Source organism: Barbus barbus (genome assembly GCF_936440315.1).
Source record: "Barbus barbus genome assembly, chromosome: 23".
Lineage (NCBI taxonomy): Eukaryota > Metazoa > Chordata > Actinopteri > Cypriniformes > Cyprinidae > Barbus > Barbus barbus.
The window spans coordinates 26,938,363-26,960,401 of record NC_136751.1 but is presented as its reverse complement, the minus strand read 5'-3'; the positions used below and the strand labels follow the sequence as shown (position 1 = coordinate 26,960,401).

Below are 22,039 nucleotides of genomic sequence, written 5' to 3'. Positions count from 1 at the left end.
GAGAGCAATTGAAGACTTTTTTGTCTCCTGCTTCTCATATGTTTGTGCTGAGAAAAAGAGCCCAGTAATGTCATGTATCTCAAAAGAGATCTCAAGTTGTACTCAGATTTGCCAAAATCTGCAGGTCAGAGATCTCAATATGAACTCATGAAAGCAAATGATCTGAGCAGCTGCTACTTTATTTTTATAGCTCTATGCTTTTATTAAATATATTAAATATTAAGTATTAAAGAGCAATATTTGAACATTAAAATTAATTATTTCATACTTTATATGTTTATTTGAATATGTTAACCTGGTTTCAGAATCTATACCTTGTGTCAAGGTTTTATGTAATAGTCATAACAAATCGTTTTTGTGTGATTTTGGGAAAAACGGTGCAGAGGTGACCTTCTGAGACAGATGAAGGTTTTTCTCCCCGGTTGTCTGAGATTTTGAAAGTGTTCTATATGAATAAATAATGCCATGGTCCTGTTTGGCTCTTTGTGCGTGATTGTGTCTGATACTGCAGTTACTGGAGAATCACCCAGCTTCAGCAGCTCAGTTCAGCCCAAAGCAATATCTCGGACACAGAACTTGCTCCAGACGGATGATTGTCTAACACAATCAGCCTGTCTCTTTCTGCTTCTCTCTCCTTTTCTATATCTGTGATCTTGACTGACAGACAACTTTTGCAGATGCTGTGGCGGAGTTTATTTACCATTTTTCACTTCCACAGATTCCCAGATGTGTGTAATTGCTGAATGTCATGTCCATGTGTGTGTTGTATGTGTGCTTTTGTATTTTTTGTAAGAATATTTTAATCTCTAGATCATTTATCCTCACTGCTTTTAATCATTATAATATTATTGTTGACTGGTTTGAATCGTTTACTGGTTTGGTGTTGCAGTGTGCCATTTATGCTTTATTTAAGCATAAATTAATTAAATATATTAATTAAAATGATAGTTCTTTGTACATCTAATGGGTGAATCTCAGTTTCTGGGTCATATTTCACACGAAGTTTTAAATATATATATATTATATATTAAAATAAAATCCTAATTTGTTTTATTTATTTATTTTGCATAAAGTCAATTTTAGGACCTTTTAAGATTTTTTATAATCTTTTTTATGATTTCTGATCTTTATGAAAACGTTTTAAGAGTCCGTTAATAGGCTTAATTTTTTTAGGTGAAATATGTCCTAATATTGCAAGTTTTCATGAGATGAAGCCTAATTTTGTTACTTTAGACTGGGGAACAAAGCCTCATTCCATTTCTTGGTTGCACATTGAACCAACATTTATTACTTCGACTGCAATGATTTGTTCCCCGTTCTAAAGTGTAACCGTTAGCCGTTCTTCACACATTATTAATTGTATCTCTTCTACATCCTCCCCCTGTGCAGTGCCGAGTGGTCCCGTCCACAACCTCACTGCTACGATCTATAGCTCTACGGCTGTAGTGATCAGCTGGGACCCTCCTCTGGAGCCCAACGGCAGAGTCTTCTATCAGCTGAGCCTCCAAGAGGCGGGTATGACCCACCTGTCCATCAACCGCACGGTTAACATCACCATCACCAAAACTACCACAGACAACATCTACCTTTTCACCAAGCTCAGGAAGTATTTTCCCTACATCATAAAAGTCACCCCGGCAACCAGTGCAGGATCGGCCGTAAACCACACTGCAATGCTACACCTGCGAACAGATGAAGATTGTATGCATAACTTCTTGTTTTTTTTACATGCACATGTATATAAAGCATACTTACTGATTGAAAACTATTGTGTGTCTGTGTTTTGACAGTCCCAAGTTCTCCTCCGTTGCCTGGAGCTAGTAGGAATCTCTCCAGCACCTCCATCCATGTGTCATGGTTCCCCCCAGTAGAAGCCAATGGGGAGATCATAGATTATTCTATAGCTTTACAAGGTCCTGGGACCGTCAACAAAACCTACACCACTGATACACACCTAATGCTCTCGGAACTCACTTCATTTACACCTTACAATCTCTCAATCGCTGCGGTCACCCGCATAGGTGTCGGCCCCCCCGTGATTATTCCACTGCATACTGATGAAGCAGGTCAGAGATGCATCTTTATTGTTTTTCTAAAGGAACTGATCTGTTCAAAATTTAAATATTTAAGTTAGAATTTGAATGTGGAGTTTGTTTGATACTTGAACATTTAAAACAAAAATTTGAAAAGTCTTTTGTTTTATATTCTTGCTTGATTGTTAAACTTTAAATCTTTTCTTTTAAAATTTGAATTTGGAATTTGTTTGCTATTTACATTTTTTAAACGGAAATAGAATTTGAGGTCTGATGTTTGATCTCTAAAATGTAAACTTTTGTTAAACATTAGATCTTTAAGCCATGGCTTTAAAAAAATGTGTTATAAACATTTTGACATTTTAAAATGCACACATCAATTTTGTTATAAACAACACAAGGGCAATAACCCTAAAATGGTAATTACTTAAGTCTTGCCTTAAAAATGTAATAAAGTTTGACATTTGAAAATTGTAATTTGAAATCTGAAGTCCTAATTTCAAAGCTGAATATCCTACTTTGCAAATTCATACAATTATAAATGTGCAGACTTAAATGTCTTATGTGCTTTTTTGTGTGTCCAGTTCCAATGTCTCCACCACGTGATCTGATTATTTTTAACCACACTGTGAATTCAGTATGGCTTCAGTGGGAACCAAGTCCAGAGCCAAATGGAATCATTCAGCACTACGGATTCCGAATACTTGAACTAAACACATACACTTTCAGTTATCAGGTAATTACACCCCTATGTCTATGTAGTATGATTATGTTCTCACATTTTTCTCTGTGTGTAAATTAAACTTCATATGCCTCTGTTTACCCAAGAACTCATCAGATGCATCCACACAAGCAGAGCTGAGTGGCTTTAGACCTCATAATTCATATGAAATCAGTGTGTGCGCATTCACTAGAGCAGGAAACGGGGATCAGTATAGCCTGCCTGTCGTATTCACCACCAATGAATCAGGTAATACACCTTCAGAAGTTATTCTAAATATGCTCATTTGGTGCTCATGACACATTTCTTATTATTGTCAAATAATAAGATCTTACTTATCAAATGTAAAAAAATTAAATATTTAAAAAGTTTCAACTTTAGGTTTTAAATAATTAAGTCTTGGCTTTGAAATTGGAATTTGTTTGATATTTTATATATATATATACAGTCTTAGCGATCAAATGAAGGATAAATGAAGATAAATCTGTGGTGTTGGTGTGTATGTTTCAGTGTCAGATGCTGTCGGGAATCTGACCTGCTCTGGATTGGATTGGAATTCAGTGTACATGGAATGGGAGCTTCCGATTCATCCTAACGGAGAGATTCTGTACTACCTTATTCGCTCTGGAGATCTAGAGGAGGAGGCTCATCCTCTCATGCTCACACAAACATTGGCGCACACTTTCATCGGCCTGTCACCTAACGTTTTCTATGTCATCAGCGTAGCTGCAGTTAATTCAGCCGGAATAGGGGAGGAAGCCAACTGCACTGCACACACTCCACCAGAGTCAGGTATCATGACTTAAAGGGATATATTTGCTGAAAATTTACTCTCCCTCAAGCCATCCGAGATGTAGATGAGTTTGTTTCTTCATTGGAACAAATTTGGAGAAATGTAGCGTTACATCACTTGCTCACCAGTGGATCCTCTGCAGTGAATGGGTGCCGTCAAAATGAGTGTCCAAACAGCTGATGAAAACATCACAAAAACCTGTAAGTAATCTACTCCAGTCCATCTCCATCTCCAGTCCAATGTCTTTTGAAGTGAAAAGCTTCATGTTTGTGAGAAATAAATCCATAATTAATATGTAATATTTTAATTCATATTTTAAACTGTTGCTCCCGGCCAAAATACCCATGGAGTCCATAATCCAATAATAACAATTCCTCCTGTGAAAAGTCCATGCCCTGTTGTCCTCCCACATCAAAATCCACTAACATATTTGTTTAGAACTGTTTTCACTTGTAAACGGTGCTTGATCTGCGTGTATTTCTCTCATAACATTTTCACTTTAGAAGGCAATATTATGGATAGAGGACTTGTATTTAAAGGGGTCATTGGATCCCCCATTTTCCACAAGTTTATATGATTTTTTTAGGGTCTTAATGAAAAGTATATAACATACTTTGGTTAAAATTTCTCAATGGTAGTGGAAGAAACACCCTTTTGACCTTGCCAAAAACAGCTCTTTTCAGAGCAAGCTGTTTTGTAGCATGTTGCTTTAAATACTAATGAGCTCTGTTCACCCCGCCCCTCTCTTCTGAGCCACTCTCTGAGAGAATGTAAACTTTAGCCGCGAAACTTGCTAAGTAGCACATTATTAGTAAAGGCAATTTGCAAAGATTCTTATAAACGACTTCTTTTGTTGGTGAAGCTAGATCACGAATGATGAGGGTGGGTCTAAGGTAAAACACCAATGTCAATCAACTATCGTGGGAGCAGACTTGGTCTGCGTGACGTCACACAGACAAGAAGATGAGAACAGCTTGATTTGAGAAAGTGGTAATGATTTTAGTAGATTAAAAAAAAAACACTGGGTGGATTTTTATCATTATTGGGTGGTTGTGTACACACACTGCCAACACACATTTATGTTCAAACAACATGAAAAAGTGCTTTTCACATCCAATGTCCCCTTTAAGCTGAAAAATGTGGTTATAAAGTTAATATGTCCTAATATGTTTATTTTGAACACGTCACAAGACATTAATTGATGGACTGGAGTGGTGTGGATTATTGTGATGTTTTATTCAGCTTTTTGGGCTCTTATTATGATGGCACCCATTCACTGCAGAGGATCCATTGGTGAGCAAGTGATGTAATGCTGCATAGAGCCCTGCATTCCAGCCCGGTCTAGCAGCAGCATGCGTACCATCAGCGCAGCTGAAGTACCAAAAAAGTTGGGCTCGGGCCGGTAATTGTGATAAGATGTTGGACAAGGGCCAGGCTAGGGCCTATATTTGAGGCCCGTGCAGGGCTCTAATGCTACATTTCTCCAAATCTGTGCCAAAAACCCTAACACTAAGTATCAAAGTATTAAACTTTGGCATGTAATTTATTCTGCACCATTTGTGGTACAGACATGATCATGCAGATTGTTTCTTTCTCTTTCTGCAGTTCCTGGTCCGCCCCAGTCACTGACCATAATGGATGTTACCTCTGACAGTGTGTCTCTAAGCTGGCAGCGTCCCGTCCATGTTCCTGGTCTGTTGCAGGGTTATAATGTAGAGATTCAGAAATTGGCAAGAAATTGTGAGCCAGAGCAGCACTTGAAGTCCTGTGTAGAGAGTGAGCTTGTGGAGTGGGTTGAAGGAGCAACCAGTGGAGTCACACTTTCCCCTCTGCTGAAATATAGAGGGTACCGTATCAGACTGTTGGCGTTCACCAGGGCCGGTGCCGGAGAACCCTCCGACTGGATCCACACACAGACACTCGCAGGAAGTATGTTAAACATGCATAAAAATATTACCATAAGAAAAAAACACAAATGAGATCTCTTTAATGTCTCGTATGTTTATCCTAGACAGCAATAGGAGATTTTTACTTGAGTTTGCCATTTGTAAGATGTTTCCCCTGAGAAAAAGATCCCAGTCTCGCATATCTTTTCTCAAGTTTCAGAAGAGATCTCAGCAATGTCAGATCTTAGTATAAACTTAAACATTTCTCATTCAGTTTTTCAGATCACTATCCAATTTGATTTTGACTCTATACGCTCACTGTATGTCTACAGTTCAGTTGTATGTTTTATTGCTTCTTAGAAAATTCTAAAGCAAGGTAGATACTTAAAATGTAGATTTTATAACTTTAAAGAAAAAAAACTTTGTATAGTTTCTAAAAAAAAAACATAAATATAATAAAACTAAAAATATAGAAGAAATATTATATAAATATATATTTTTTGGTTAATACAAATATATACTTTATTATATCATTTTGTTTTTTTTATTTGTCTATATATGCTAAAATATATTGTCAGACTTTGTTTCCCTGTGTCTTGTGTTTCCACGTGCTCCCTGTGTTTCCGTGCCCATATTTGGTTAGTTCCTGTCCCTGTCCTCGTTTCATGTCTTCATTAGTTAATTAGTCCCCAGCCTTGTGTTGTTAATTATCTAGTTCAGTCTGTCCTTCATAAGCCCTGCGTTTCCCTGTGTCTGTGTCCGGTCTGATCGTCATTCCATGTTCTTCCATGTCTTCAGCGATTCCTGAGTTTGTTTAATAAAAGTTTAAGTTTGGAAGAAGTTCCTCACCTCCTCGTTTCCCTTTTCCTGAGTGGATTGTGACAGCTATAGTATAAATGAATTTTGAAATGAAAATATATAAAATAAGGCATATAATAATGTGTAATGCATTATAATAAATATATTTATATAAATGTTATTTAGTAATTTTGTCTATAGATTCTAAAAATGGAAAATACATAAAGCAAACTATTATATAAATATATATTTATAAATTGAATCTTTAATATAAATGTTATTATATTGAATTAAATTCATTTTTTTTAATTGTCTATGGTTTCTAAAATAAAAAAATTAAACTTTAGAGAAATAATAGCAAGCAAGACAGGAAAGTAATGATGCGTGGCTTCTGTGAGCTTCACTGTGTTTGGAACATTTGTATTTCAGTTCTGTTTGACACTGCTATGAAATCTCTGCTATGTTCAGGGATCATGTGAATCAGAGCTGCATTCTCACGATTTTAGTTCCATACTGAAAATCAATGGGCAACGTTGTTGAAACGCTGCCCAATCTATTAGCTTTGATTCAAGTACTCTCAAGATCAACATTTTTTCCACACATTTTTGAGCATCTGTTTTTTTGCAGAAACTGTTCTTTGGTCTATGTGGGAGCAATATTAGAAGTGCAGCTTAGAGGAAACATTAAAGTCTCTTGAGCTTTTGAGCTACATAATTTTCCCTTGGGTTGTCATTTGCATATAGCAAACCCTTATTTTTTTCTTTTTCTCTCTATCTTTTTGTCTTAGACCCTGATGCCCCCCCTAGTGCCATATCAGCGGTTCCTTCTCCCACTGGGTTAAAGATTGTGTGGGACGAACCATCGGTCATCTCAGGGCCCACCTCATATATCATTGACATCACTGCTGTGAGTTCATAAACTTGAGAAATCTGTTTCATCTGTTGACTTTCTGAAATTTTCTACTTCAGTTTCTCTCTGTCCTCTTTCAGTTGGATGGTTCGGGATATAACATGAGCCTAGTGCGGTATTCAGAGGAAATCAGGGTGGTGGTTGTTGGGAACCTGTCTGCCTTTACCCTATACTCTATTACCATCACTGCCTTCACGGGGCAGCTTTCCAATGCTCGCACAGACGGCAAAGCATCTGAACCCGTCCTTGTCAGAACTCTGGAGGACGGTGAGGATGTTTGTGCATGATTGATTATCAGCTATCCATTGAATGCATGCATGCATAACTTATTTGTGACATTCATGGTCATGTTTTCCCAGAGCCCAAGGATCCTCCCAAAAACGTTACATTGACCGTGATCCCAGAGGAAGTGACACGTGTTTATGTAACGTTCTCTCCACCGGATGAGCCGAACGGAAACATCAGTGCCTACCACGTCGCCATCTATCGAAACGGACAACTGGACTTCTACATAAACAGCCTGTCTGTGATCAGCAACCCTAATAACACCATGACGGCCATTATAGATGGACTGAAGGGTGGATTCAATTACAGCATAAGGGTAGGAAACCAAAACCTAAACATTTGAGGAGCATTCACACCAAATTTTTTCCCTAGATTTGATTGTTTGGTATAAAGTGCATCTCCAGCCTCTTCCCCTATATGCACAGGTCTCTTTCTCGTTCATATACTGTCAGAAAAAAAAGGTACAAAGCTGTCACTGGGGCAGTACCCTGAGGTACAAAAGCTAAAAGGTTCATCTGTGTACCCAATTTACCCTAAATAGTGCATATTAGTAATTTAAAGGTACATATTAGGACTTTAAAAGGGTACCACCCCAAAGACAGTTTTTTTACCTTTTTTTCTGAGATTGTACTGAACTGTGGTACGTTTGCATCATCCGATACCACTGTGAGCAGCAGCTATTTAAAACCGTATCTAGGTAACCACAGAGAAGGCAGCTCCAAAAATGGAAAGCAATATTTGCATTAGTCTTTTAAATCATGTTTTCATTCCTTTGGGTTTAAATACTAAAACTTCACCTGCACAGAATGGTACATGTAGTTGTTTATTGACTTCCACAGTTGGGCCAAATGCATTTGTTTTGTACTTTTTGCAGATTGCAGCTGTGAATGGAGCAGGTTTAGGACCAAGTTCAGAGATTAAGGTCACCACAAGTGTGAAAGGTATGAGAAAACCTAAGGCTTTGTAAGTCAGCTGTACTATTTTGCTGAGGTGACTGTCATTTTAAGATTCTGACCGGTTTATTTAGCGCCACCCAAACCGTTGATGAGGCCGCGGGCAGCTCTGAACAACGCAGGTGTCATCATCTCTACCTCCAAGACCATCACCATTGAGATGCCTGAATGTTTCTTTACAGATGACCATGGACCAATCCTAAAAGTCCAGGTCATTGTTTCTGAACCGGCAGGTATTAAAAAAATGACATTTAAAGGGTTAGTTCACCCAAAAATGAAAATTTGCCTGTTTTACTCACCCTCAAAGCATCCTAGATATATGACTTTCTTCTTTCAGACGAATCCAATCGGAGTTGTATTAAAAATTGCCCTGGCTCCTCCAAGCTTTACAATGGGGTAAGCGGGTGCTTTTTGTCAACAGTCCAGAAGATGTGAAATAAAGTGCACGCATCCGTAATAAAATTCCGGCTCCGGGGGGTGAAAAAAGACTTCCTGTAGCAAATCCATGCGTTTTTGTAAGATAAATATCCATATTTCAAACGTAATAAACACTTTTTTTTTACAACAAAAAAGAGAAAACAAAACGCCAGTCACGAATTAGAAGCACAAAACGAGGATTTGTAAAGAAAAACGTCAGAGGATTTCTACATAAGCCAGGAGGAGACTGGATTTCCTTTGCTCCTGTAAAGAAACTCGCAAGACTAGCGTATCTCAGAGGTGTACACGTGGCACCTACGTCATCCACCTGGACGGCTTCAGAGAAGTGAGAAAAAAGTATTTATTACGTTTGAAATATGGATATTTTTCTTACAAAAACGCATGGATTCGCTTCGGGAGGCCTTTACTCACCCCCCGGAGCCGTGTGAGGCATGTTTTATTAAGGATGCGCACACTTTATTTCACGTCTTCTGAACTGTTGACGAAAGCTTTGAGGGGCCAGGACAATTTTTTATATTACTCCGATTGGATTCGTCTAAAAGAAGAAAGTCATATACACCTAGGATACTTTGAGGGTGAGTAAAACACAGGCTAACACTATTAATAATGGCAGTTAACATTTTAAGGAGATTTTTTAAAGGTATTAACACTTTTATTAATCAAGGATGCATTAAATTGATCAAAGGTGATAGTAAAGACATTATAATATTACAAAAGATTTTTAATTCAAATAAATGCTGTTCTTTTGAACTATTCATCAAATAACCCTGAAATATTTTTTTCAATATTGATAAGAAGAAATTATTCTTGAGCAAAAAGAATTTTTAATGTCTGCTGAAAATTTATCTTTGTATCACGTGAATAAATTAAATTTTTAAATATATTAAAATAGAAAACAATTATTTTAAATTGTATTTTAAATTTTTGAGCAAATAAATGCAGCCTTGGTGACCAAATGAGACTTCTTTCAAAACATTAGGAAGGTTTATTGTTATATTGTTGTTCTGATGTTGATGCAGTGATGGACCTCGGTAATCTGTCCAACTGGAAGAGTGTTTTCCTCTACCCTACTTCGCCATACCTGACCGACGAGGGCTTCTTGAACCCAAAGTGCTCAGAGAAAGCAGAGCGCCTGAGCACAAACACTAATACATACGTTATAGGAGCAGATGAGGGCTGTCTGTCTGAAGATGCCAAGACACTTTGTAACGGACCCCTCAAACCCAAAACATATTATGTGTGAGAGACATACGCACACACAACTAATCTGTGTTGTAAGTAATTTAATCCAGGAGTCTTTTTAACCAGTTTTTTTTTGCTCTTTATTTTTGTGTTGTAGGTTCAAATTTCGAGCAACAAACATCCGTGGGCAGTACACAGACTCTGAGTACTCAGATAGGGTCAGAACCACAGGTATGGACGCAAGTAGCACTCAAGCACTGTTACAGTATTAATGCACTGAGACCAGTTGTGATGTCTCGCTCACATTTTCCCTTTCCCTCTCAGATTTTCATACTTTTTTTCCTTATTTCTATTTCTAAATTATTTATCAAATACGAAAATATAATTTCATTTTAGTTTTAGTATGAGACTTTATATTATATATTTTCCCCGACAAAACTTTATATTGCTTGTTAGCATTTCTACTTTTTCATGTACACTGTTGCTCAAAACTTAGATTTTAATAAATATTTTCATATAGCTAGGACACATTAAATTGATCAAAGCTGACAGTAAAGACATTTGCAACCTTGAAAAAGATTTACAAGTAAATTATGTTCTTTTAGAACTTTATAACTTCATATTCATCATGATTTGCATAAAAAAATGAAGCAGCACACCTGTTTTAATAAGTATTGTTTCTTGAGCATCCAAAAATCATATTAGAAGAATCGTGGGATGCTGAAGACTATTCAGCTTTGCATCACAAGGACATTTTAAAATATATTCAAATAGAAAACGGTAATTTTAAAACGTAATAGCATTTCACAATTTTACTGATCAAACAATGCTGCCTTGGTGAGCATAAGACACTTACTTTAAAACCATTCAGTTACTGTCCTTATGCTCTTATACATGTACCTTCTATAATGCTGGGCTTGTAAACCAACACATTTCATTGTGAACAGGTACTGCCTGCTGGGTATAAATATTGACTGTGATTTCAGATGACCGCCTGCTGACCAGAGACGAGCAGATCATTCTTGGGGTCCTGCTGTCATTTTTCCTGGCGTTGTTTTTCATTCTGATTATATACGGATCTGTGAGGTAAGTTTAGTGTTGTTGTATATAGGAGTTCAACAACATACTCAATTAGTATTTCCCAAAAAGCATCTATTTTTCCTGTTTGACAAACTAAACCCACTCTTTCCGATCCTAGGATCCACCGCAGGCAGAAGGAAGGCGGGACGTACTCTCCACGGGAGGCAGAGATCATTGAGACCAAGTTCAAGCTGGATCAGCTCATTGCAGTGGCCGACCTGGAGCTCAAAGAGGAGAAAATTAACCGGTGAGACACTGTACACACACTGTACATGAGCAGTGGACTTTAGTTATCTGTGTTTATATGTGATTGTGTCTTCTGCTCTCTCTCTCTCACTCACTAATTCACTCATTGACTCACTCACTCACTAATCCATCCAAACACTTGCACTATCCTCTGTTCTCAGGTATTCCTCGTTTTTCTTTAGAAGGAAAGAGATTTTTGTCATCCAGTAAGTAGACAGAGATGTTGGTGTTTAGATGATGCATGATCCCATATGATATGTAGCATCAGTGTTTTCATTCGTTTTAAAGATTAAACGTTTTATTTTCCCAGTTGCATGTTGTGCTGTTGTACCTGGCGTTGAATGCGTTTTATTATGAATGAATATCTGCCTTGCTATAATTTGGGGCTGTTTGGTTTCATAATGCTGCTCTGTAGGTCTGCTCGGCTCTGTGTATTTGTGCCTGAAAGATCACATAGAATGACTCTCAGATTCTTTTATGTTTGTGTGTCTTCCTCTAATTAGATTGTGTGGTGAACTTCACATAGATTAATTTCTTATTTATCACTGGAAGTGAAAAAGTAACCTAATTTTTCAGTCCAAGGCCAATTTCATAATTCTTTACTGTCTAATGTTCCAGGCTGCTAAGTTACAGGAAATCTCTCAAGTAAGTGAAGGAGACTTGATGGATTGATTGATATTTTATTCCCTTTTTTATATTATTTTCTTGTTTTTCTTCTTCTTTCTCTGTTATTGTTCAATAAATATTTGAGTCACCAAAACAGATGATTACCATAACCACCTGCTCTTAAGAGGTGTTCTTTAGAAATAATGCTTGCTGTAGTGGTAACAGTGATAAAGATGATGATTATTTATGGTTTTGTGGATATTTCATGCTCTGTTTATCTCTCTTTAACACATTTGCAGGCCAATCAGTAAGAAATCATTTCTTCAGCATGTGGAAGATCTTTGTGCCAATGACAATGCCAAGTTTCAGGAGGAGTTTGCTGTAAGTTTTAGCATTAAAGTGTGTAGGTGGGTGAGAGAGAAAGTACTAGTGAACTGTAAAATGAGTTTCAGTGACACCTCATTCTGATTGGGCACGTAGAGTTATGTGCTCAATGGCGTATGACTTTGCTGAATACTTTCCATGGTTGATTGATTTTCTTCCTGGTGTGTTTTATAATTGGACGTTTTCTGCTGTGTTTCAGGAGCTACCGAAGCTGCTTCAGGATCTGGCCACATCAGACGCTGACCTGCCGTGGAATCGCTCCAAAAATCGCTTCACAAATATTAAACCCTGTATGAAAAAAATTAATACTGTTATTGTTTAGTAGCACTCATGTAGTTACAAACCTGTTTGACTTTCTTTGCGCCATGCAACACAAAAGAAGAGGTTTAACAATGTTAACAGGCTGTCGAGCACCAAAAAGGACGTAAAAGCACCTCAGAAGTGTCCCATATGACTTGTGTGCTACACTACCATTCAAAAGGAAAATATGGTAAAAAAGGAAAATTGTGAAATTATAGTTCAATTTAAAACACCGGTTTTCTTTTTTAATATAATTTAAAATGTAATTTATTCCTGTGATGCAAAGCTGAATTTTTACTCCATTCTTCAGTGACACATGATCCTTCAGAAATCACTCTGATATCCTGATTTGCTGCTCAAAAAGCTTTTTTGTGCAATATCCTTATTATATGGAAAAGACCAGCTCTGTTATTCAGAATTTTGTATTTTTGTTCCAAGAAAGTCATGCAGGTTCTGAGCGACATGAGGGTAAGAACATGGACTAAGAACCAGGCTTAACATACTTTTAACACATTTTTTAACATGTCTTTTTTAGATAACAATAACCGAGTGAAGTTACTGTCTGAGCCAGGAATGCCGGGGTCTGACTACATCAATGCCAGCTTCGTCTCCGTAAGTGCTCGAGATCAGCCCACATATCAGCTGGCTCTTTCTTTTATACTGCGGCTCAACTTTAATTGAATTGGCCTAAGCTCCTGTTCTGTGTCTTGTCTCTGTGTCTCAGGGCTATCTGTGTCCTAATGAGTTTATAGCCACTCAGGGTCCTCTGCCTAGTACCGTCGCAGACTTCTGGAGGATGATTTGGGAGACGGGGACCAAAACCATCGTCATGCTCACTCAGTGCTTTGAGAAGGGCCGGGTGTGTATGTGTGTGATTGAACACAACAATGTAGCTAGTCAATTAGATATATGTTTGTACAATCAAACCAAAGATTATTCAGACAGATATCATTTTTGATATCTTTTTACTAGTGGGTGCAGGACATTATAGTTCATTTATGTAAGTTAGGATAGCAAAATAAAGTAAACCTTGACAAATTATAACCAAAAATTCTTCATAAAGTGGACTGCCAGTAAAATTTATAAAAAATTGGGACCGACACTTTGACCTGACCATGTTTTGCTTAAGTGTTTTTTCTTTCATTTCTAATGCTACCTTTTTACACCACAGACTGAACAAAATTAAGCATTGCTTGGTAAATTGATATTATCTAATTGTGTACTTAATACAATATATATACATATAATAGACATTTTTTGTATTATTTAATGTATAAAACCCATTTAGATTTAAATATGAATAAAATATTTACTTTCTATAAATTTTATGCCCACCATTACATATTGGCTGTATGTTTCAGATCCGCTGTCATCAGTACTGGCCAGAGGACAATAAACCCGTCACTGTTTTTGCTGACATCATAATCACTAAAATCACAGAGGATGTGCATCCTGATTGGACGGTCCGGGCGCTAAGAGTGGAGAGGGTAAAACCTTTTGAAGTTCATTGCTAGCTAGTTGCATTTACTTGTCCAGTTAAATGGCATCCAGTTTAATTTAAAGAGAACTGTCACCCCATGTGCTAATTGTATACTCAGTTCTGCATATGCACTTGAGTATGTCTGTGGCCTTATACGAGTCCAAAAATGCACAATAACACACACACAGATGTGGGTGGTTAGATGAATGGATAATTAGGACACATTTAGCCCTTCCTCTCTCTCTTTCTCTCTCCAGCACGGAAGCTACATGATTGTTCATCATTTTAACTACACCTCATGGCCAGAACACGGCGTTCCGGAGTCCAGCTCCACACTCATCCAGTTTGTCAAAGCGGTTCGCTCACATAGAGGCCATGACAACACAACCATCGTGGTTCACTGCAGGTGCGTATATCTGCCCATTAGAGTAACAGGAAGTCTTGAGGATTTTCTCTACAGTGAGCTATCAGTGCATGTTTATGTTTGAGTCTGAGTTGCAAGTCCATTTTTGCCTTTTGTAAAAGAAAAAGCTAATTGCAACTTCATATCACACAATTGTGTCTTTATTTTTTGCATGTCATGATTTCACAATGGGACTTTATATCTCACAACTGATACTTTATAGCTCTCAGATAGGCCACTGGCATCAAAGCACTCTGGATGTATGTGTTATTTAAAGTGACCATTTTTTTTCCATGTCTTAGTTTTATAAATTGTATACACGTATGTAATGTGTGTATGTGCAGTGCTGGTGTGGGCAGGACTGGAGTGTTTATAGCTCTGGATCATCTCATTCAGCATGTGAGAGATCATGATTTTGTGGATCTATATGGCCTGGTTGCAGAGCTGCGCAGTGAGAGGATGTGCATGGTGCAAAACCTGGTAAACCGACAGATTTCACTTTGTATTGCAAAAATAGTTCCATCTCTGTAGACTTGAGTGAGATGATCATGTTCTCTTGCTCAGATGTTTGTATCTGCCTCTCTCTCAGGCTCAGTACATGTTTCTGCATCAAAGCACTCTGGATCTGCTGTCTGCAAAAGGAAACAGTCAGTCCATATGGTTTGTAAATTACTCCGCTCTGGAGAAGATGGACTCGCTGGATGCAATGGAGGGTAAAATACATCCTACAGTCAATGACGTGTGCAGTGCAGTGAAGGCTGGTGGTTAAAGATCTCTGTTTTGTCTTGATGGAAACGTATTTTGTCATGTTTGTTCTCTCAGGTGATGTAGAATTGGAGTGGGAAGAGACGACTATGTAACAGGGACAGTGTTTCCTGTCAGTCTGATGGTTGTGAGGAGACGCTCATTAAAAATCCAGACGCTGGGACTTTGGACCCTGGGGCCAAACACGCCAAGCAAAGGATAAACGAGGAATACAAGTACTTCAGAAGCAAACTGGAATATTCTCGCCTAAATGGATTGTCTCTGTCTCTCAACCTCTCATTTGCATCCACCAGACAGACTCATCCATCAAAGTTTTTTTCTAAAGTTCTTGTCCAACTTCTGTATTATTTTATCTCTCCCTAGAAAGTGGTACACCACCTACTTATGGACTCAAAATGGATCAGACACTAAAAATATGTCTGGTTCCTAAGGAAGTAGGAATATTCAGCAGGCAGGAGTGAGAAATAACAGGGGTTTTATGTCCTGTAGTCAAATGTATTATTAATGCAATTATTAGGGATGAGAGTCATAAGGGTTTTTTTGCGAAATGATTCTTTTGGTCATTTTTTATTTTATTTGGACAAATTATGAGATTATTTTAAACAGAACAGTAATTTATTTGCATGTACATAGAACATATCCTTACACCAAGAATGAAAATTATACCTATAACAATACATCTACAACTCCAATCAACAAAGAATAACGTTGTGTTTATTCTAAATACTGCAGTGACGTTTGTGAAAAAGTTGCATTGATTTTGAACATCTGGAAAAATCACTCGAATTCCAATGATATCTCATCTCCATGCTGTTATCGTTAAAGTTATGTGGACTCCGCTATTCTTTGAAAGCCCATTCACACCAATAATTATAACTATATTAGCGCCCACACCAACAAACAATAACGTTCTGTTTATTATAAGCGCTTTAAATGCTTGTGTTCTGTAAAATCGGATGGATTGTGGTTATCATTCATCAGCTGGAAATAATCGGTCTGAAAGTGGTTCTAAAGATACCGTTTCTCAGTTCAAAACCTAATTGTTAACTAAAGTTAAGTTATAGTGTGAACTAGACACGTCCACACAGCGGGTCATAACGTTATGTAATACTGTGACGTTTGGAGCTGGCGCTTTACAGTCGGTTGGGGTTTTATTCACTGTCAGTATTTTTATGGTTCATCAGCTGGAAAAAACGCCCAACGATATCTTTCCACGGCATCATTATTACAGTTGTGGTCTGGTTTGGAGTCCTCTAAGAGTAAGATTAGAACGACTTTTAAAACCACTTTATAGTTATCGTTCTTGGTGTGAACGGGACATTATGCTAGTCTAGACAGTTTGACATGAACGATCATTTACCCATAAATGGGAGAAAACTGCACTTATTTGATATGGAAGTTTAATGTCACGTGTATGTCTATGGCGAATGTTTTTCTAATCAGGAACTGTGAAGTTTGAAAGATTTCTTCACACCGCATCTATTCATAATCATCTCTGAAGTTTCAGACAATGGTGCTTTGTCATTTATTCAGTCGTAATGCTTTTGTTTTGCTACCCACCTTCATTAACGTATCCTTAAGCTGATGCAGAGTGAGGTAACACATATGTTCATTCATTTGTAAATCATAGCTTGACAAGTCGTTGATTTGTCTTTTATTGCTTTATCCATTTGTTCATATTACACAGGAACCGAGTCAGAGGAAATCCGTCATCTCAAAATTGTAAAGCTCTTTCAGAACTTATCTTTTGCATAAATTATTATGAAGCCAAATGAGTGTCAGGAGATGACTTATGGTTTTGTTGTGTGTATATTTGGAAATCAACAGTATTTGTGTTTTGAAATAAATGTATGAATAGTGTTTTCTTCTGAAGATCATTGCAAATATTTTGACTGTCATGATTTTCACTGAATAGTAGCTTAAATCATGATCTGTTCTTCACACAAAGCTATTGTATGACTTCAGGATGTAGAGCACAAGTATTTTAAGATACGTTTATGATGCTTTATTGAAGGTTTTTGTTATTTTGTAACTTTACAGCCAGAGTGTATGGACTGTCATTCTCTGTGTGGTTGCTTTTGAAGAGTGAGAGAGCATTCGGTGTGAAAGCAGCAATTCAGGACCCTGGAGAGCAGCACTGAAGCTTTCAGCCGAAACAAAGGGAGGATGCTGGGAGAACACAAGGTCCTGCTTGAGAGGAACGTTCAGGTAGGGAATGTGTGTGGGTTAAAATAAAGCAATAAGCCGTAAGGGACTGTGTCTTACTGTGATTTTACCATGAATGAGAAGTGTTGGTATGAAACAACTGTAGCAACAAAAAGATCTTGCACAATTTAATATAGAATTGATATGTACATATATATATATATATATATATATATATATATATATATATATAGTTTTATTTTTTACATTTGGGTAAGAAAATAGTTCAAAAGGTCAAAAGTGTGGGGTCAGTAATTTTTTTTAATTTTCTTTTATGTTTACCATAGGTGCATTTATTTGATAACTATTGAAAAAAAACTATATTGTGAAATATAAAAATCAATTATTTATTTGAGACTTTAGCAAATGTCTTTATCTGTTTTGCTTTTAAATTGCATTCATTTTTCATCTTACTGAGCAAAAACTAAATATTTTATTAAAATATGATAATTTTCTTATTTTTCTTCAAATTGCTTATTGGGTGGCAATTTTCTCATACGTGGAACATGGATGCAACTCCATCATCCAACTAATCTCACTTCTAATTGTGCTTTTGATGAATGGCGTTGCTAATGTTTGTTCATGTAAATAAATGCTCATGTTTATAATTAGTACTGATTTGTGAATGTCAGGTTGAATCAATATGCTATTCATATTTAACTGATCCAGTCAATAGTATTTGAGAACAATACATTTACTATATTATATAACAGCCTGCTGATTGCAGTCTTTAATGCCATTGTGTTATTTAAGCCCACTGGTATTGAAACATAAACACACACAAGTTCTGTTCTATTTTCTGCACGTTTATTGATTGTTGAGATATGATTAAGTGACATTGCATATACAGGATATGAATGTGAACGTATCAAGTGTCTTTACACTATATAAAACTTCATAATAGTGCTCAATACAAATATAGATCGTAAAAACCTATTAGATGGGACCATTGCTTTGACCACCACAAGGCCATATTTTGAGAAATTATACATGAAATTCAGCATTTTCTTTTCAGACAAATACTTTTCGCTTCTGTTTTTAAAAATTAACTTCTGGGAGTTTGAAACTGATGTCAAGAAGTTCATGTTAGACTGAAAGCATGGACTTGAGGATGGAGTTTATGGTGCATTTTTGCAAAAATGCAGTAGAGTTTCACAACTTCACAGTCAGAATACGGCCCCCTGCTGGGATTAAATGTGTCGCTATGTTCTCGGAAACAAATATGTCGCTACGAACTAATTTAATCTAGCAAATGAACAGCTTCTGGCTCAACATGGTGCGTGGAAGAGGAGCGTACGTGAATTGAACAGTCCCATCAACGTCAGGTGTGCACAAAGAAAAGACTATTTAATCAGTGCATCTCAATGAATAAACAGCTGTGCAAACTATACAATAAAGCTTTTCATTCTACTACTCTGTATGAATAAATAGATTTATAAATACATTTTTTGCTGCTTTTCTGTAATTTCTGTACAGAATGACATCATTTCCAATAATGCCTTGAAAAAAACATATGTAGATACATGTAATTAAAAACTAGTTGTGTGATTCAAAACCGAACGAAGAAAATAGAAACATAAATATTAGTGTTGTACATTTGAGATATACTCCTGATAAAAGCTCTTTATAGATATCTGCACATAAACATATGATTCTCTTATGGCATGCAATACAGAAAACATGAATTCTAAGTGGCAAACACAAACATAATCCACCAGATCATTTTAAAACACAAATGCTCCCCCCCCCCAAAGATTTTAACATAATAGTTTAATAAACATTTGAAGTGATATCTTTTTAAAAAATATACAATTTATCAGTCATAGCCTTGTAGTATACAACATTTGATATTTTCTCAGAGGTTTGATGTGCACCTGGTTTTCACATGAAGCTACCTGAGCACCAGGCTTGATCACAGTAACACGCTACAGAGTCGCTCTATAGGACCGGACACAATAAAAAGATTGATTCAGGATGATAAACTGGGTTAAAGCCGACCCCTGGCTCTACTTGGTAAACTATCTCACCACCCTCTTTCAAAATTCTCTGTTGCTGTAAAAAGTTGTTTTAAAGAAAAATCTTTAGCAAAGTAAGAAAGAATGGGCAAACACTTTAATTACATTAAAACTTTAAAGAAATAGTTAACCCAAAAATTTAAATCTGCTGAAAATGTACTCACCCGTAGGCCATCCAAGATGTAGAGGAGTTTGTTTCTTCATCAGAACAGATTTGGAGAAGGCTTTAAGTTTGGATTAAGGCTTTTTAACTTTAAACCTCTGGCCAAAATACAAAAATCTAACATCAAAATCCATCTACACAAGTGTTTTGGACCGTTTACACTTGTAAACAGTGCTTGATCTGTGCATATTCCTCTCCTCGTGCAGACGAGACCTTTTTCTTTGGAGAAATCAATATTATAGAGGGCTCTGTTTTCAATTAAAATGCCTTAATGATGGGGTTGTTTCCTACAAACACACAGCTTTTTACTTCACAAGATGTTAAGTTGGATGGACTGGAGTGGTGTGGATTATCGTGATGGTTTTATCAGCTGTTTGGGCTCTCATTCTGACGGCACCCATTCACTGCAGAGGATCCATTGGTGAGCAACTGATGTAATGCTACATTTCTCCAAATCTCTTCTGATGATGAAACAAACTCATCAACATCTTGGATGTCCTAAGGGTGAGTATATTTTAAGCAAAATTTCATTTTTGGGTGAACTATTCCTTTAATTTGACTCATTTTACAAATATTAACAAATCAATATTTGATGTACATTCAGTGTGAATGTATGTGAAAATATATCAAATGAAACATTTCTGACTATCTGAATGAAAATGAACTAACACTTTCAAGCAGGATGCTAGAAAATGTTTGTCAATGTTGTAAATAAAAGTTATTATATAAACATTTTGTTAAGTAAAAACCCCAGTTAGATTTAACCAATCAGAATTTGTGGACAATAATGAAATTGAAATTAGAGTAGAAATACAGGAAACCTATTTCTAGCAAGTACTATACGGAAATGGGTTACAGCACAGATTAGCAATTCACATTGGTCCAAAATGTGCTTTTTAAAGGACATTATGGTTCTTTTATGAGAAGAACCAAGTCAGGAGCCGGGTATCCAAACGTTTTAATGTGTTTATGGAGCTCAGTCAACACCCTCATTAGGAACAAGCTGCACGGCTCTCAAGATCAAGCGCTTCCTCCACACAGGATGGCAGCGTCCTAAATTTCTCAGCAGCTGACACTCAGGCTCTTGCCAGGATAAAAAAGTAAGTAGATGATGCCAAATACAGACAAAATCTGCAGCTTTTATCTTGGAAGTTAGAAACTCTTTAGTGGCCACATCCTGACCTAAATTTCTTCCAAAACAATTCACAACAGAGCTGGAATAATTCCCTAAAAGATGATTTGATTTGCAGCAATAAAGTCATTCATTTTCAGTAGGAGTTGGCAATTTGAATAAAGCTTAATTTATGCAAATGTGCAGTAGATGTCACATGATCCGCCTCCTGATACAGTTGGTTACTTTAGTTTAGGATGCGTACTGCAGTGACTTATGGGTGCAAATTGTTATTTGCTGCATCTAAACCAACTCAAGGGGGTGTTCTCTTTTCTAACCTAGTTATTTTAATTTTGCATTTGTTTTCAGAAATGCTGCGAGGTCTGATTTATATCCAGATACTGGAATTTGATTTCGTTTTTCAGGCTTTAACAGGTAAGACCTTTGAAAGAGGGTGGTGATTTTCTATTTCCGTACAAAACTCAATGTGAACATTTATATCATTTCAAACATTATTTATGGTGGCGTGTAGAAACAAATTCATCACAGCACTCCCTCTACACTACATCCATCTATTGTAGTTCAGGTCGGGACAACACACGACATGGGCATTTAAGGAGAAATCAAAATATATAAACATTTCATTTGAATACGGGGACATGGTGAGCACACGAGAAAAGATCTGAGAAAAAAAATCCCTCTTAAAAAAATACTATACATCTACTCACTTTAAATACACACTTTAAGGCCATGAGGACCTAACAATTGTAAGTGTAGCTTCTTTTGAGCAACGTGAGCCTAACAGGGCTGCTTGTGCTATTTTCTGTCTTCAGAAAGAGTGTACATAATAGTTTAGTTTTAAAGCAATGGTCACGTAAATATGAAAATTCTGTCATGGTTTATTCATCCGTGCTGTTTTTTTTTTCCCCCACAGAACAAAAAAAGAGAATGTTTGAAGAATGTTTATACAGCTATTTTCCATGCAGTAACAGTTAAAATTAAAAAATCTTTTTTGTTAAATGAAATAAGGTTGAAAAAAAATAAAAATATGAAATGTTGAAATATAGAAATGTTGTCTTGTCAAAAATAGTTCAAGTTGAAGTGCTAATATTACTAAAACTAAAACTGAAATAAAACTAAATTTAAGCAAATGTAAAATAGGAATAAACATAATAGTATATAAATAATGCAAAATAACCAGTTCACACTTCATAAACACAAATTTTACAGACATAAATTACATATGGCTTCAGAGGACTTCAGAGCCCACAAATTGTACAGAC

General features: G+C 36.6%; 1 protein-coding gene across 1 annotated transcript in view; it reads left to right on the top strand.

Annotated features, from left to right (window-relative positions):
- ptprq (protein tyrosine phosphatase receptor type Q) overlaps positions 1 to 15,357 on the top strand; it is a gene marked incomplete at both ends in the record, with an annotated part of 50,604 nt that extends 35,247 nt beyond the window's left edge. Inside the window, 25 exons of the mRNA XM_079374284.1 lie at positions 1,390 to 1,701; positions 1,791 to 2,066; positions 2,618 to 2,769; positions 2,862 to 3,003; positions 3,265 to 3,546; positions 5,153 to 5,476; positions 7,019 to 7,137; positions 7,221 to 7,407; positions 7,500 to 7,741; positions 8,300 to 8,366; positions 8,453 to 8,611; positions 9,836 to 10,055; positions 10,156 to 10,229; positions 10,985 to 11,084; positions 11,197 to 11,325; positions 11,943 to 11,969; positions 12,230 to 12,311; positions 12,514 to 12,604; positions 13,150 to 13,226; positions 13,339 to 13,473; positions 13,976 to 14,101; positions 14,352 to 14,500; positions 14,842 to 14,977; positions 15,087 to 15,210; positions 15,320 to 15,357. Of these exons, the coding sequence (XP_079230410.1) occupies positions 1,390 to 1,701; positions 1,791 to 2,066; positions 2,618 to 2,769; positions 2,862 to 3,003; positions 3,265 to 3,546; positions 5,153 to 5,476; positions 7,019 to 7,137; positions 7,221 to 7,407; positions 7,500 to 7,741; positions 8,300 to 8,366; positions 8,453 to 8,611; positions 9,836 to 10,055; positions 10,156 to 10,229; positions 10,985 to 11,084; positions 11,197 to 11,325; positions 11,943 to 11,969; positions 12,230 to 12,311; positions 12,514 to 12,604; positions 13,150 to 13,226; positions 13,339 to 13,473; positions 13,976 to 14,101; positions 14,352 to 14,500; positions 14,842 to 14,977; positions 15,087 to 15,210; positions 15,320 to 15,357 (3,770 nt within the window). The remainder of the gene's footprint in view (positions 1 to 1,389; positions 1,702 to 1,790; positions 2,067 to 2,617; positions 2,770 to 2,861; positions 3,004 to 3,264; positions 3,547 to 5,152; positions 5,477 to 7,018; positions 7,138 to 7,220; positions 7,408 to 7,499; positions 7,742 to 8,299; positions 8,367 to 8,452; positions 8,612 to 9,835; positions 10,056 to 10,155; positions 10,230 to 10,984; positions 11,085 to 11,196; positions 11,326 to 11,942; positions 11,970 to 12,229; positions 12,312 to 12,513; positions 12,605 to 13,149; positions 13,227 to 13,338; positions 13,474 to 13,975; positions 14,102 to 14,351; positions 14,501 to 14,841; positions 14,978 to 15,086; positions 15,211 to 15,319) is intronic.
- Positions 15,358 to 22,039: the final 6,682 nt, after the last annotated feature.